The sequence below is a fragment of the Leptopilina heterotoma genome, unplaced genomic scaffold, assembly GCF_015476425.1.
Source record: "Leptopilina heterotoma isolate Lh14 unplaced genomic scaffold, ASM1547642v1 Lhet_186, whole genome shotgun sequence".
Lineage (NCBI taxonomy): Eukaryota > Metazoa > Arthropoda > Insecta > Hymenoptera > Figitidae > Leptopilina > Leptopilina heterotoma.
The window spans coordinates 1,065,279-1,079,039 of NW_025110905.1; the positions used below are offsets into that span (position 1 = coordinate 1,065,279).

At 25.1% G+C, this 13,761-nt stretch overlaps 1 protein-coding gene across 1 annotated transcript in view; it reads right to left on the reverse strand.

The window, feature by feature from the left end:
* Positions 1-3,403: 3,403 nt before the first annotated feature.
* The window catches only part of LOC122500437, a 115,052-nt gene continuing 104,694 nt past the window's right edge, over positions 3,404-13,761 (reverse strand). The window contains exons 3-7 of the mRNA XM_043609362.1: positions 9,158-9,363; positions 6,957-7,089; positions 6,709-6,842; positions 6,396-6,594; positions 3,404-4,610 (exon numbers count right to left, since the gene is read on the reverse strand). Of these exons, the coding sequence (XP_043465297.1) occupies positions 4,495-4,610; positions 6,396-6,594; positions 6,709-6,842; positions 6,957-7,089; positions 9,158-9,211 (636 nt within the window). The 5' untranslated portion in view covers positions 9,212-9,363 and the 3' untranslated portion in view covers positions 3,404-4,494. The remainder of the gene's footprint in view (positions 4,611-6,395; positions 6,595-6,708; positions 6,843-6,956; positions 7,090-9,157; positions 9,364-13,761) is intronic.

Genomic DNA, 13,761 nt, shown 5'->3' on the forward strand with positions numbered 1-13,761 from the left:
TACTTGCAAAGTTTATTTTAAAATTGTGTAAAGATTTAAATTTCTCACTCCAATAAATGTCTATCGTCAAATTTTCTTAAAAAAATAGCTTGAAACTTTCCTGAACATTTGAATTGCATTTTCGACTATACTTTCGTGAAAATTTTCCTGAAAATTTTACTTAAATTTTCAGGAAAGTTTCGCGCTAAACATTCATTGAAGTGGGATATTTAAATCTTTACACAATTTTCACTAAACTTTGCATTTAAATATTTCGAAGCTTGCAAGTAAATCTTTAGTAATAGGAAAGTTTCGGTGCTATGTAGGTATAGTTAAACGTGACTAATTGGATCAATCAAAAACAATTGTATTGAAACATCAGTTATTTTCAACTAATTGTCAGAAAAAAATATTACTATTTGAATTAGTGACTGACTTTTTGCTTCTAAATCAGGTATTTTTAACTGATTCAATAATTTAGAGTGTAAGATATAATATATATTGTCCAATGTATAACATTTACAGTAAAATTTACGTGTGTGACGTGACGTAGGGGGGAGGGGGGGTTCAAGATTTGTGACGAAGTGTGACATAGGGGGAGGGAGGGGTTAAAAATGGTCAAAAATCGCGTGACGTATTATGTGTACGGCCCCTTTCTTAAAAATGACAATTCGCAAAAATGGCAATTCGTAAAAATTACTTTTCGCAAAAAGGGCTTTTCGTAAAAATGACATTTCACAAAAATGTCTTTTCGTAAAAATGACAATTCGCAAAAATGAGTTTTCGAAAAATTGACAAATCGTAAAAATGGCGATTCGCAAAAATGACTTTTCGGAAAATTGACAATTCGTAAAAATGGCCATTCGCAAAAATGACAATTCGCAAAAATAGCTTTTCGCAAAAATGACAATTCGCAAAAGTGACATTTCGCAAAATTGGCTTTTCGCAAAAATGACTATTCGCAAAAGTGCAGTTCGGTAAAATGACATTTCGGAAAAATGACATTTGGGGAATAATCATGCGTCCCAACAACAGCTGTGACGTTGCTTTCAACTTTTAAAAACAAAAGTCAATTAATATTTATTTACATGGTTATTTATCAAGAAAATTCATCTTCCTATTGTAAATCATTAAAAAACAATATTCATCTAATAAAAACTTGATTTAAAAAATTATTTTGAAATATAATTGAATTTTTGAATAATTAATTCTTCCTCAAAATTTGGAAAAAATGATAATAAAAAATATTTTACATTCAAGTTGATAATTATTTTTGATCAATTTCATTCTATGATTAATTAACAAAAATTGTTAAAAATATGTTTTATCTTATGCATTAATCTTGAGAGATTAAAATTAATGTATACAAACATATACACAAACATAAAAATAAAGAAAGTTCATAAAATTTAAAGTAAATGCATTATTTGAAATAAAAAAGCAATTTGAATTTACCCGCCTTTTTTCAACCAATAAAAGTACTTGTAGCTTAAGGGCAAGATTTTTTTTTCTCTTAACGATTGGTAGTTTAGCTCAGTTGGTTAGGTTATTGCGTTTGCGTCCGTCGAACCCGTGTTCGATCCCCGGTACCCCCAAATTTATTTTCAAAAAAAAACATATTTTCGTATTTGTTAAGGTCATGTTATTCAGTGGTCACGTGCCCCATATACTTGACTATGGAAAAACTTTACACTGAATAACATGACCTTAAGGCCAACGCAGAATAGATCTGTAACCGTAAGCGTAAGAATGAGTTAGAGAAGGATAAACAATATACCTATCCTTCTCTAACTCATTCTTACGGTTGCGCCTACGATTGCGGTTCCGGTTACAGATCTATTCTGCGTTGGCCTTTAGGTTCTTGAAAAATGGTGAGGTTAAATATGAGATTCGAAACTCAAGAAATAAATTTTTTCATATTTTTTAAAAATAAGTACTTATCAAATTAAACTATGTTAGTTAACATTTATTTTAGGGAAAATTTCCTTATAATTCTTTAGGATTCTTTACGAATATAAGTTTAGAGAAAACTACAAAATAACACACACACGCCTATGTAATGAAACTTCGTAATCAACAAATTTGTTAAGCTACTTCAATTCAGATTTGTATATAGTAACCCATTTATGGTCCCCATGGACTGCGGGTAAGAAGTGTAAATAAATAAATAAATTAATTAATTAAATTCTTTTGAAGAATTTTTTTTAAATAATGGAGTTTTTTGAATAATTTTAATTTGACAATTTTGAAAGTAATTGAATTAAACAAAGAATTGTCTTCAAATTTCTAAAATAATTGTGTGTGAATTTCTTAGAAGAATTTTATTTTTTATAAAAAATAATTTAATTATTGCGATGAATTTTACTATTACTTATAAAAATAATTCAATGGTTTCGAAGGATTTATTAAAATTTTAGAAAATAATTGGATTCTTTCAAAAAATTTTATTAAAAATTTTTAAAAAATTGGACTGTTTCATAGGATTTATTAGAATTTTAGGAAATAATTGAATTTTTTTGAAAAATATTAAAAATTGAACAAATTTTAATTCTTTTATGAAATTTTATTAAAAGTAATTGAATTTTTGCAAAGAATTTTATTAGATACTTATCAAATTAATTGAATTTTTTCAAAAAAATTTACTATTTATAAGAATGATTGCATTCTTCCGTAGAATGTTATTATTAATAAAAATAATTGAATTCTTGAATAATTTAATTCAGAAATTAAAATTTTTGAAAATATAAACAATAATAATAAAAAATTATGTACTTAATAAGTGATTTTTTAAAATTTTGATTATGAAATTATTCAAAAATTCATATTTGAAAATAAAAAACGTTTGTAATTTGCATACCTAATAAAAATAGAATATCACGATTCGCTCACTAACGCGCATAACATTTGCTATAGCATATAAAATAAAATGTAAATTAATAAAACATTTTAAAAAATTAAAATAAATAATAATAATTTTACAATAAAAATAGAAAGTTGAGAATATTTTGTAAACAATTTATTATCTTTTATTTAAAATAAGTAATTTGTCACTTATCATTAAAACTTAACGATTAAACGTAATATAAACACATTTTATCTTGTAAACAGCAAATAATGTTATATATAGATATATACTCAGCATATATGTATATTAAAAATCTGCACAACTCAATTGAATATTAATATAGATCTTCGGAAGCATAATAATCATTTTCTTATCGAACGACTCGTTTAATTGCGGATGTGTCTTCACAGGGAACCAGTGGTGGATATATATTTTTTTCCTCTCATCAACAGTAAATAAAGTCAATAAAATATTTCCCTTTTCTTTACACATATTATATATAAATATAGATAAATTTCAAATTAACATTTTTAATAAATTACTGTTTACATTAAAAAATGTAAATTGTATACAAAAAAATTGTAATTCAGTTACTTTTTTTATTAAATATTAAATAAATAAATCATTTTTTTTAAATATAATAAAATTATTTTCTTACTAAAAATAATTTAATTAGGTACTGTTTTTTTTTAAATTTCTTGTAATATTGAAAACGTACATTTTATACTATTGCGAAAAAGTAACTTAGGTGCAAACTCTCGTTGAGGGAACTTCGGATTGTGCTTGGAGTTTAGATTAGATTAGAATATGAAAAATATACTTTTTGTATCATTAAAAAAGCTTAATATTTGTAATTTCAAAAAATATAAACTTTAAAAAAATGAAGTAAAATATTTCTGTAAGAGTATTTGAAAAAAATTTCCATAAATTCAAAATTGTTTTGGTAACATCTTTCAGCCGGTAGTATATTTTTCCTTGTTTTGAAACAAAAACGTAGGAAAAATAAAATTTTAAAAATAGTTCTCTTTCTCTTTTTGTTTCACATCGGTTAAAAATTCAGATTTTATTTTTCAAATCCACCCTGTTATTTTTCTTTTTTTGTAATTCAGTCTACTCATTCCCTGTAATTATCTAGTATCCGTGGAACTTTTTGACACAATAAAATTTTCTATTCTTCGTTAAAGTTTTGTTTCTTCTTTTTTTCTAATATTTTATAGCGCCTAGACATTGAGGCAAATTTCTATGTGCCAAATAACTGGCAATAAATGCATGTTTCATTTGTCTATTTGCACCTTTTTTCTATATATCTTTCGTGATATTTATTTTTCTCTTTTTTTTTGTTTTGCTTATTTATTTGTGTTTTGGCTTTTATAATATTTTTTCTCTTTTTTTTCGATGATTTATTGTTCGTCGGATGAAAAAGTCGTGATTGGTGTTTCGAAAATGTTGTGTGACGAAACTAAAGAGGGAAGACAATAATAAATTTGCAAACTTTTTTTGATTCGATTGTTTTTTCACTTTTTTTAGGTTTTTTTTCTTTGTTTTTTCCTTTTCTTGAAAAGTGATGATTTGGGAAAAATGTATGAGTGATTGTTCCTTTCTTTTTTATCTTTCTTGCTTGTTTTTTTATGCTTAAAAATTACACATTAATTAGCCTAGAGCAATTGACTTTATAGAGGAATCTTTTTTTGCACAGCACAGAGCACTGAAGTTATTATTATTAACGACAGTTTTTCAGTAAGTCTTTTTGACGAAGAAGTAATTTTTGGAGCTGGAATTACTTGCACTAAAACAAGTAAATTATGTATGATTATTAATTGATTCTTAAAAATTAGTATAAGTCAAAAATGTTTAATTTAATTTGGAAAATTCGGTAGTTTAGTTATATTTCAATTTCAGGCTTAGTACTCGATAATTAATTTTTAAAAAGTAGCAAAAAGTATTTTTAAAACTGAAAAAAGTAGTAAACAAGTAGCTATCGAAACTTAGCTATCCTCACTTGCGGCCACCCTGCTATTTATTGTTCCACAGGAATTAAAATATTTTAAATGATTTCAATGCAAAACCATTTTAAAATTTAACGATTTCTAAAAATTACAACTTTAATTCTTCCAAAATTCAATCATTTTTTTGTTGGAATATTTAAATAAAATTATTCAAAACTTCAATCATTTTATTTCAAAATAAAAATTTAAATAATATTACAGTTTTACAACAATTAAAATTTTCAAAGGTTTTAATTAATATGAAACCTTTTCAAAATTCAATTATTTCTAAAAATTCACGCTTCAATGCTTTTAATATTCAATTATTATCTAAAATTTTAACTGAAATTCAATTCTACATTAATTCTTATTAGAAAGTTTTATGAGAATTCAATTATTTAAATACAAAAATAATAAATTTATTGAATAATTGAATTCTTTACAAGAATTTTAATAAAATTTTCAAGAATAATTCTATTTTTTGAAGAACTTATTTAAAATTGTATTTAAATTTAATTGAAATTAAGGTATTAGTCGCGTAAAATGGTTTTCGTCAGATTTTTTTCAAATTTTGCATACTTATTCCTGAAGTATTTATCTACAGAATGAGACCAATTTCATTAATTTTGACCATTTCAAAGCTTTAAAAAATGAATTCAAAGTTCATACATTTTGCATGGAGGGAGCACCCAATGCATGTATTAATTTTGTTTAATAATTATTTATATGATAACTAATCGTCAGATTTTGAAATAAAACTACCAAAGTATTCAATTAGATGAAACAAATGAATAGAAAAAACATTTTTTGACCGCACCAAACTATAAATATATTGACAGAAAGTTAAAAAAATAACTAAATTATACGAATTTTCATACGAACGAATAGAGTAGGAAGTTAAACTGTCTCTCTCACTCTCACTGCCCCACTCCAGTAAGCGGCCCGGTAAACTTTTGGCCAGAGCCAGCAGCGCGACTACTACCTTAATTAAATTATGAAAATAATAGATAAAAATAATTTTTTTATTATGTATAAAAATTATTTAAAAATGTATAAAATTACAGATTCAATTGTTTTGAAAAAAATTTAAGTTCATACGAGGAATTTAATTATAACTCTACTGAAAATAATTGAATTCTTCTAAAGAGTTTATCACAATTGAGCTGCAGGATCAAAGAAGGGCACAAACCAGTGTAATTTAAGTGGGTTATGTGCCCTTCTTTGATTCGGCAGCTCAATTTTTAAGTATAAATAAATTCTATCAACTTTTGTAAAACTTTTTAAAAGTTTTGAATTTTTTTTTGAATTTTTCCAAAGAATTTTATAACTCATGAAAATAATTGAATTCTTGCTACGAATTTTATAAATTTCTTTTTAAATAATTAAATTCTTTTGGTAAATTTAATGGAAATAGTACGAAGCCTGCAATTCTTAAGTAAACGATTTTGTCTATTAATTTTAATCTTCTCTTGTATAAATTTATGTCAATCAATCAATTTTGTCTGCGAGTTAAATAATTTCATTGCTCGATTAATATTTGATGGGATTGGAAATTTTAAATTTGATTAATTAATCAAATAACTTACCAATTTCAGTAGCAAACCTTTCGTCGGCAAATTTTTCGTACTGATGATATTGTGGAATAGTACCTCGACAACTTATCTCTAAATCATCATTTTCATTAATTAATAATTCGGTTATCTTTGTTTTTAAGTACGTACTGGTTGATATTAAATTATTATTATGATGTTGGTATGGATACGAGATGACTTCATTAAATTTTGCCTGAAAAAATTATTTTAATATTAATGACATTTTTTTCCTTTATTTATTTATTTATTTATTTATATTAAAAAAAATATTTTTCATGAAATAAATATTTTACCAATATTTAATTACCTGCTTTTTATTAATATACCACGTTAAATGTGGAGCTGGATGTGCAGGCGAAGAAGAACAATTTCCTTCTAAAAATTCTCCGACGACATAAATTGTCTTATCTAAAGTTATTACTGGTGGTCCAGTTTGTGGTACTGAAAAATATTAAAATCATTATTCTGTGGATTTTTAGTCGTGATTAATTTTTTTTCTCAATTAGAAAACTAATTAATTAATAAAAAAATATCTGCTTCATTAAATAATCATACCTATTACTTCTAATTTTTCTTGTTTAGATTCTGCTTCAAAAATTGGAGATAAAGTAGAAACTTCGCAGGAATAAAGTCCAGAATCCAAGAATGTGACCTTTTTTAATGTGATTGTCTTGCCATCCGACGAATGCTAAAGTGAAAATCGATAAATGAAGATTATTTAAAAATGCAATGTTGAATATTTCAAAATAAAGTGAAAGAAGAACAATTTTATATTAAAATTTTAAAAAGTATGTATGTGCAATAATAAAAATAATAATAACAATAAAATAATAAAAATGAAGTGATAATATTAATTAATAATAAAAATTCTAATTTCGATAAAAATTTTATGACAGAAATGAAAACAAATTTAAAAACTGTTTCTGAATAAAAAAAAATTGAAACTGGCTAATCAATGAATTATTTATTCAAACTGAAACATATGTACAATTAATAAAAATATATTGATTAAATCAGAAACACCTGAAAACTTAAATGTCACGAAGAAAAGTTTAGATTACACTTCACTAAAAAAACTAGCGGAAAGTGTTATAAAAATAGTCACCCTTTATTTTCCACAGACCTACTTACTTTTTTTTCTAAATGGAGAATAAGAGAAACTTTAATAAAACTTTAACTCAGTTTACTTAAAAGTTCATTATTCTTTTAAGATTCCGCAACTAAATGTTATTTTAAATTGTTTAAGTATTACTAAGTTATTCTTTAATACATTTTTTTCTAGGTCATAGACCACACAGCAATTAAAAAATTAAAAATTAAAATAAATTTTTTAAACACTTGAATGATTAAAATTCATTAGAATAAAAAATTTTCAGAAAATTGATTAAAAAATTGAGAATCTATTATAGAGGAAAAATTTGATTCAATACAAATTTAATAAAATGAAAAATTCTGTTCTTAAAATAACAATATTTTTTATAAAAATTTGGGTAATAATTGAAACCTCCTCAAAGAAGCAAAATTTAACAAATTTAAAAAAAAATTGGAACTAAAATTTTCCGAGAAATGAAGTTTTTTAAAAGTTATCATTGAAGTTACACAAAATTAAATTTTCCATTAAAACTTTATGAAATATTATTTTTTAAAAATTTTATTTCAACTCTTACAATATTCAATAATTTTCTCGAATTTTTAACTAAAATTCCTTTATAAAATTATTATTTTTAATAATTTTGAGAAAGTTATTCAAAAGAGTTTAATTATTAAAAAAAAGAATGTAACATTACACGTGATCTTGTCTATTCAACAGTTTTTTAATTAAATTGTATAAGGTATTCAAAAATTAAACTAATTTGGAAAATTCTTTAAAAAATTGAAAGTTTCAGAAATTTTATTTTTGAAACCTTTCGAAACATAAAATACATTATTTATTTAATAATAATTCCATTATTATTGCAGAAAGCTATATTTCTATAATTTTTAAGACAGAATTTTACATGTCAGAAGTTTTCTGTAAGCGAAATTTCTTTTCTGAGAATTTTTATTTACTACGATTTTTATTTAGACGAATTTTCCTAGTACAACATTTTTTCACAATAAAAATTCTATTTGGTAGAATTTACATTACGTCGAGTTTTAATTTATCGAAATTTTCATTCCCTAGAATTTTTCTTGAGCAGAATGTCATTTAGACGAATTTTTAATAGAAATAAAAAATATTAGAAAGAATTCTTTCTTAGCCGAATTTTTATTACTCCGAAACATTATTTAACAGAAGTTCCATATTTGAGCAATTTTCTATATTAGATAAATTTCACTTTAATAGAATTTGAATAGACAAAAATTGAATATGAATTCAGGAAATTGAATATTTTTTAGTACTTATGATGAAATTTCCTGACTTAATTAATAATTAATGAATAATTTCCTGAATTGTTTATTTTAAAAAATACTTTTTAATAAGAAATTTCAACATTTCTGGCCAAGAAATAAATTCCCTGTCATTTCCCTGTTCAGCTGTCATCCTTTAAATTCTAAAAAAAATGAAAATTTCGATAAATTAAAACTAGACGTAATGTAAATTCTGTAAAATAAAATTTTGATTATGAAAAAATTTTGTACTGGGAAAATTCGTCTAAATAAAAATTCGCATAAAGGAAATTTCGGTTAAAGAAAACTTGAAGAATTAAAAATTCTGTCTTTAAAAAATTATAGAACATAAATTAAAAACGAATGAAACGAATGTATATACAAACCTCAAGATTGGGATTTTCTTTCGTCAACATAAACGGTGGATTTCGATCGCTCATATACTCGAGTATTTTTTTATTATCCTTGAGAAATTCCACCTTACGAAGATTGCTTTCATCAGGTAAACTGTGATTGCAGATCAAAGTTGCATCAGTGTGATATTCTACATAATGCGGCGCAACAAGCTGTACATGTAGCGTACAAGTTGCATCTGTAAATTAAAAATCGATAATAATTAAACTCTTGGCCCAAATTAATATTTATTAATAAGTAAAATATTAAACTTTTAATAATATAATTGACATCGAAATCTTCATTTTATCTCGTATTTTGTACCTATAATAAATAAATGTTTTAAAATCAAGAATAATTAAGAAATCACGGTTTTATTAATATTTATAAAATAGTATTTTTTTCTATGAGGTTGTTTTCTCTTGTTATTTATCATTATGTTGAAATAATTAATCAAGTCACGCAAAAGAAAAAATTATGAATCTAGACTAAGTCTAGACTTACGATACAATCTTGTTAAAAATTGTTCCACTTTCTTTCACGTCATTTCAATTAATTTTTCTACGTGACTTTTAAAAAAAAAAAATAGTTCATCACCAAAAAGAAATTTTAACAAGAATTTCCATATTACAAACAAAAAGTAATGTCTTAGAATAAATTAATATTAATAAATTAGTATTAATAATATTATTGAAATAAAAAATATTTCTTAAAATAAAAAGTGATAATTTCTTATTCTAATTAATTAATTAAAAAGAATTTTATTTATTTGAAAATTGAGAATTTGATGAGAAGTGAGAAAAGAATATTTGAATTATAGTCTCAAACAAACTGTGCTCTCTTGTTTTATTTATAAATAATTGTATTATAAGTAGAATTAAATTTAAAATTGATTGAAAAAAAAGAAAAACAAGAAAGTGAACGAACCCATCAAGGGTTGTTAATAAATTGCAAGTGTGAAGAGTCCTTTATCATTAAATGATGTGAGCCACCCTGTTGCTGGGAGGCGTTACTATGTATCGATTACAGAAATCGTGTTACTTGGTCATAAATATTGATATAACTCTATAAAAAAAATTTTTTTTTACAGGCCGACTTATATCTTAAAAAGGGAGAAAATATTACAGTATTTGAGTTTTCACATATAAATTAAAAAAAAGAAGAGAAGAAAACGATGGAATTTATACACTAAATCTATAAAACAAAATACTAGAGGTGTGAAAAAAGCTCGAAACCCGAAGCTCGAGCGGGTATTTTCGAGCTTTTCATTTTTCGAGCCGAGCCGAGCCTATTCAGTTCGAGCTCGAGCCGAGCCGAGCCGAGCTTTATAAAAAGCTCGAATAATTTCGGGTACTCGAATTTTTCGGGTACCCGAAACTTTCGGGTACTCGAAATTTTCGAGTACTCAATTTGATTCGAGCCCTTGAGAAAATCCAAAATTTTCTACATTAATTTTTAATTAAATTTTTTTTTTTCAAAAAAAAAAATTTTTTAATTTAAAAGCTCGAATTAAATCGAGTACTCGAAAATTTCGGTTACCCGAATTCATTCGAGTACCCGAAATATTCGAGTACTCGAGTGAATTCGGGTACCCGAATGTTTCGGGTACTCGAGTGAATTCGGGTACCCGAATGTTTCGGGTACTCGAAAATTTCGGGTACCCGATACATCGAGCCCGGCTCGGGCTCGGCTCGGCTCGACTCGAAAAAATTGCGGCCCGGCTCGGCTTTTCGAGCTTTTTGCACACCTCTACAAAATACTAATAATAAATAACGGAAAATAAAAATAAAATTCATTAATACAGATTATCACAGGTCGACAAAATTTTGGGGAATCTCAGAACCAAGAACCGGACAATACTTTTCCGAAGGTTTTTGACGTGCTGAATCCGAATCTGACCTCAGAATTGCCCCATCACGTCAGGTTTTTGAGATATTCTAACCTAAAAGTGTCAAAAACACGTTTTTTGGGCATTTTTGAAGTCCTGTACAATCAAGAGAAAATTTTTTTTCTAAAAGTTATTTACGGCATCTGAAAGTACTATTCTTCACCTTTAAAAAGCCTTTTGAAACTTGAAAAAATCTTTATTTTTCACTGAGATATCGTCATTTGAAGTTTTTGAATCTGCCCAGTAAGAAGTAAGGAATTAATAATTCGAAATTTTTAATTTTTTTGAATTTCGTTTCTGACCAATTCTTTTTATTTTCATTCGCAGAAGCCAAAAAGAAGCTAAGTAAACTTAGCTTCTTTTTAAATAAAAAAATATTTTGAATACCGTTTTAATATTTTAAGCGGAAAAAAAATTTAGCGGTTCGAAGATTTGAACCCTCAAGTTTCATTGTCGGAGACAAACAGCTTGTCCGCTCAGCTATTTAAACTGTACTATGACTACCGAATTTTAGAAGCACTTATCTGAAAGTGTTGCAAACTTCAAAGGAATTAAAAAATTACAAAATATTAAAACGGAATAGACAGGAATTGAACTTTCCGAATATGACACAGTATTTCGGAATTCACAAAAATTCAAAAATTAAAGAAATATTAAAACGGAATTGATTGGAATTCACTTTCAAGAAATCTTTGCCTCAAAAAGGAATACATAGGGATTGGACAGAAACGGAATTCAAAAAAATTGATAATTTAACATTTTCTGTAAAAAGTTAAGAATGTTTAATTCTTCTCAATTCCTTACTTCTTACTGGGTGGTCAGTATACGAATATTGAAAAAAAACTTCAAATGGCGATATCTCAGTAAAAAATAAAGATTTCTTTAAGATTCAAAAGGCTTTTTAAAGGGGAAGAATAGTACTTTCAGATGCCGTAAATAACTTTTAGAAAAAAAATTTTCTCTTGATTGTACAGGACTTCAAAAATGCCCAAAAACGTGCTTTTGATACTTTTAGGTTAGAATATCTCAAAAACCTGACGTGATGGGGCAATTCTGAGGTCAGATTCGGATTCAGCACGTCAAAAACCTTCGGAAAAGTATTGTCCGGTTCTTGGTTCTGAGATTCGCCAAAATTTTGTCCTGTGTTTTTAATTTATTGCATAGATTATTATTATTATTCTTTTATTATCTTTTATTTTGTATTGATGACGAGAGTCAGTATAAATGTATTGATTAAAGATATTTTTAAATTAAGTTAAAATAAAGCATTTATATGTGGACGTATACATGAAAAGGGCCCATTTTGGCTTATCTACATGAGCGAATTCCTTGAAAAATTTGGAAAATTTTGAGTGGTCATAGAACTTTTTTGGTAAAAAATTCGATGAGTTACAGAATTTCAAAGTTTAGAATGCCAAATTTCATTTTGAGAAGTTATTCAGATAAGAATTGTTATCAGTCCAGAGCACCTTAAAGATGAAAAATCAAGAGTTTTTAAATTTTCCCACACCTCCATTTTCAAAATACGGATTACTTTTGCAAATGACCGACAAAATAAGCCCTTTTCATTTTTCTGAAGAATCAATGAAATCAAACAGTTAAATTATCGATAAATTAATGAAAACCGCATGATTCGACTTGTCAAAACATGTAGATTGATATTAAAAAATAAAAAAAATGGAGATTTTGCTCCAAAATTACTAAATTGCGATTATCTCGAAAACTAGAACCGACAAAATGGGCCCTTTTCATGTGGACGTACACATATTTTGAATTAAGATTTTTCCATAACCCCTTTTTTATTTCAATATGAAAAGAATATTTATAAATTTTATATTTATTATTCTGCAATCAAGAAGTAAAAAAATATATTTTTCTCAAATAGCTATACAAAAAAACGATTAGGTATATTGTTAATAATAAATCGTAATTAAAATAATATTATGTTAACGAATTGTCATAAAATTAGTCTAAAGTATTAAATTATTTTTAAAAATTTTGATACAATCGTTTATAAGAATTCATTTATTTTTATTACAATTTTAACTAAATTCTTGGAAAGAATTTAAATTTTAATTAAATTCGTCCATTAAATTTTCTTCGAAACAATGGAATTTGTATTTTTACAAATTTAGTATGTTCTATTTTATTATTTTCATAAATAATAAAGTACTTCGTAGCCGCAAGAATTGAATTATTTCCAGAAATTTTGAAAAATTGTTTATACAAATTCAATTATTTTAAATACAAGTTTAGTAACATTTCTTTTAACAGAAATGGATTATTTTCAAAAATTTTAATAAAATTCTGTAGATGAATATTCAATTAATTTCAGTACAATTTTAATTAAATTCCTTGAACGAATTTAATTATTTTCAAAAATTTTAATAAAATTCATCAAATAAATAAATCTGAATTAAAAAATTGTATTTATTAGAACAAAAGTGATAATTATAAAAGTTCTGAAAATTAATTTTTATATTTTAACTTCAAATTGCGAACAGAATACCGTAATACATATAACAATATTATTAATACAGATTTCATCAAAATTTAATAAACCAAAATAACTATTGATTCAAATATATATTGTTGGTACGAAAAAAAATTTAATCGGTTGATTATTTGTATAAAAATAAATTTTCTCTTTCTTTCTTTCATCACCGAAAAGATAAATTAAAGCAGAAACAATAAAAATGTCAAGTAATA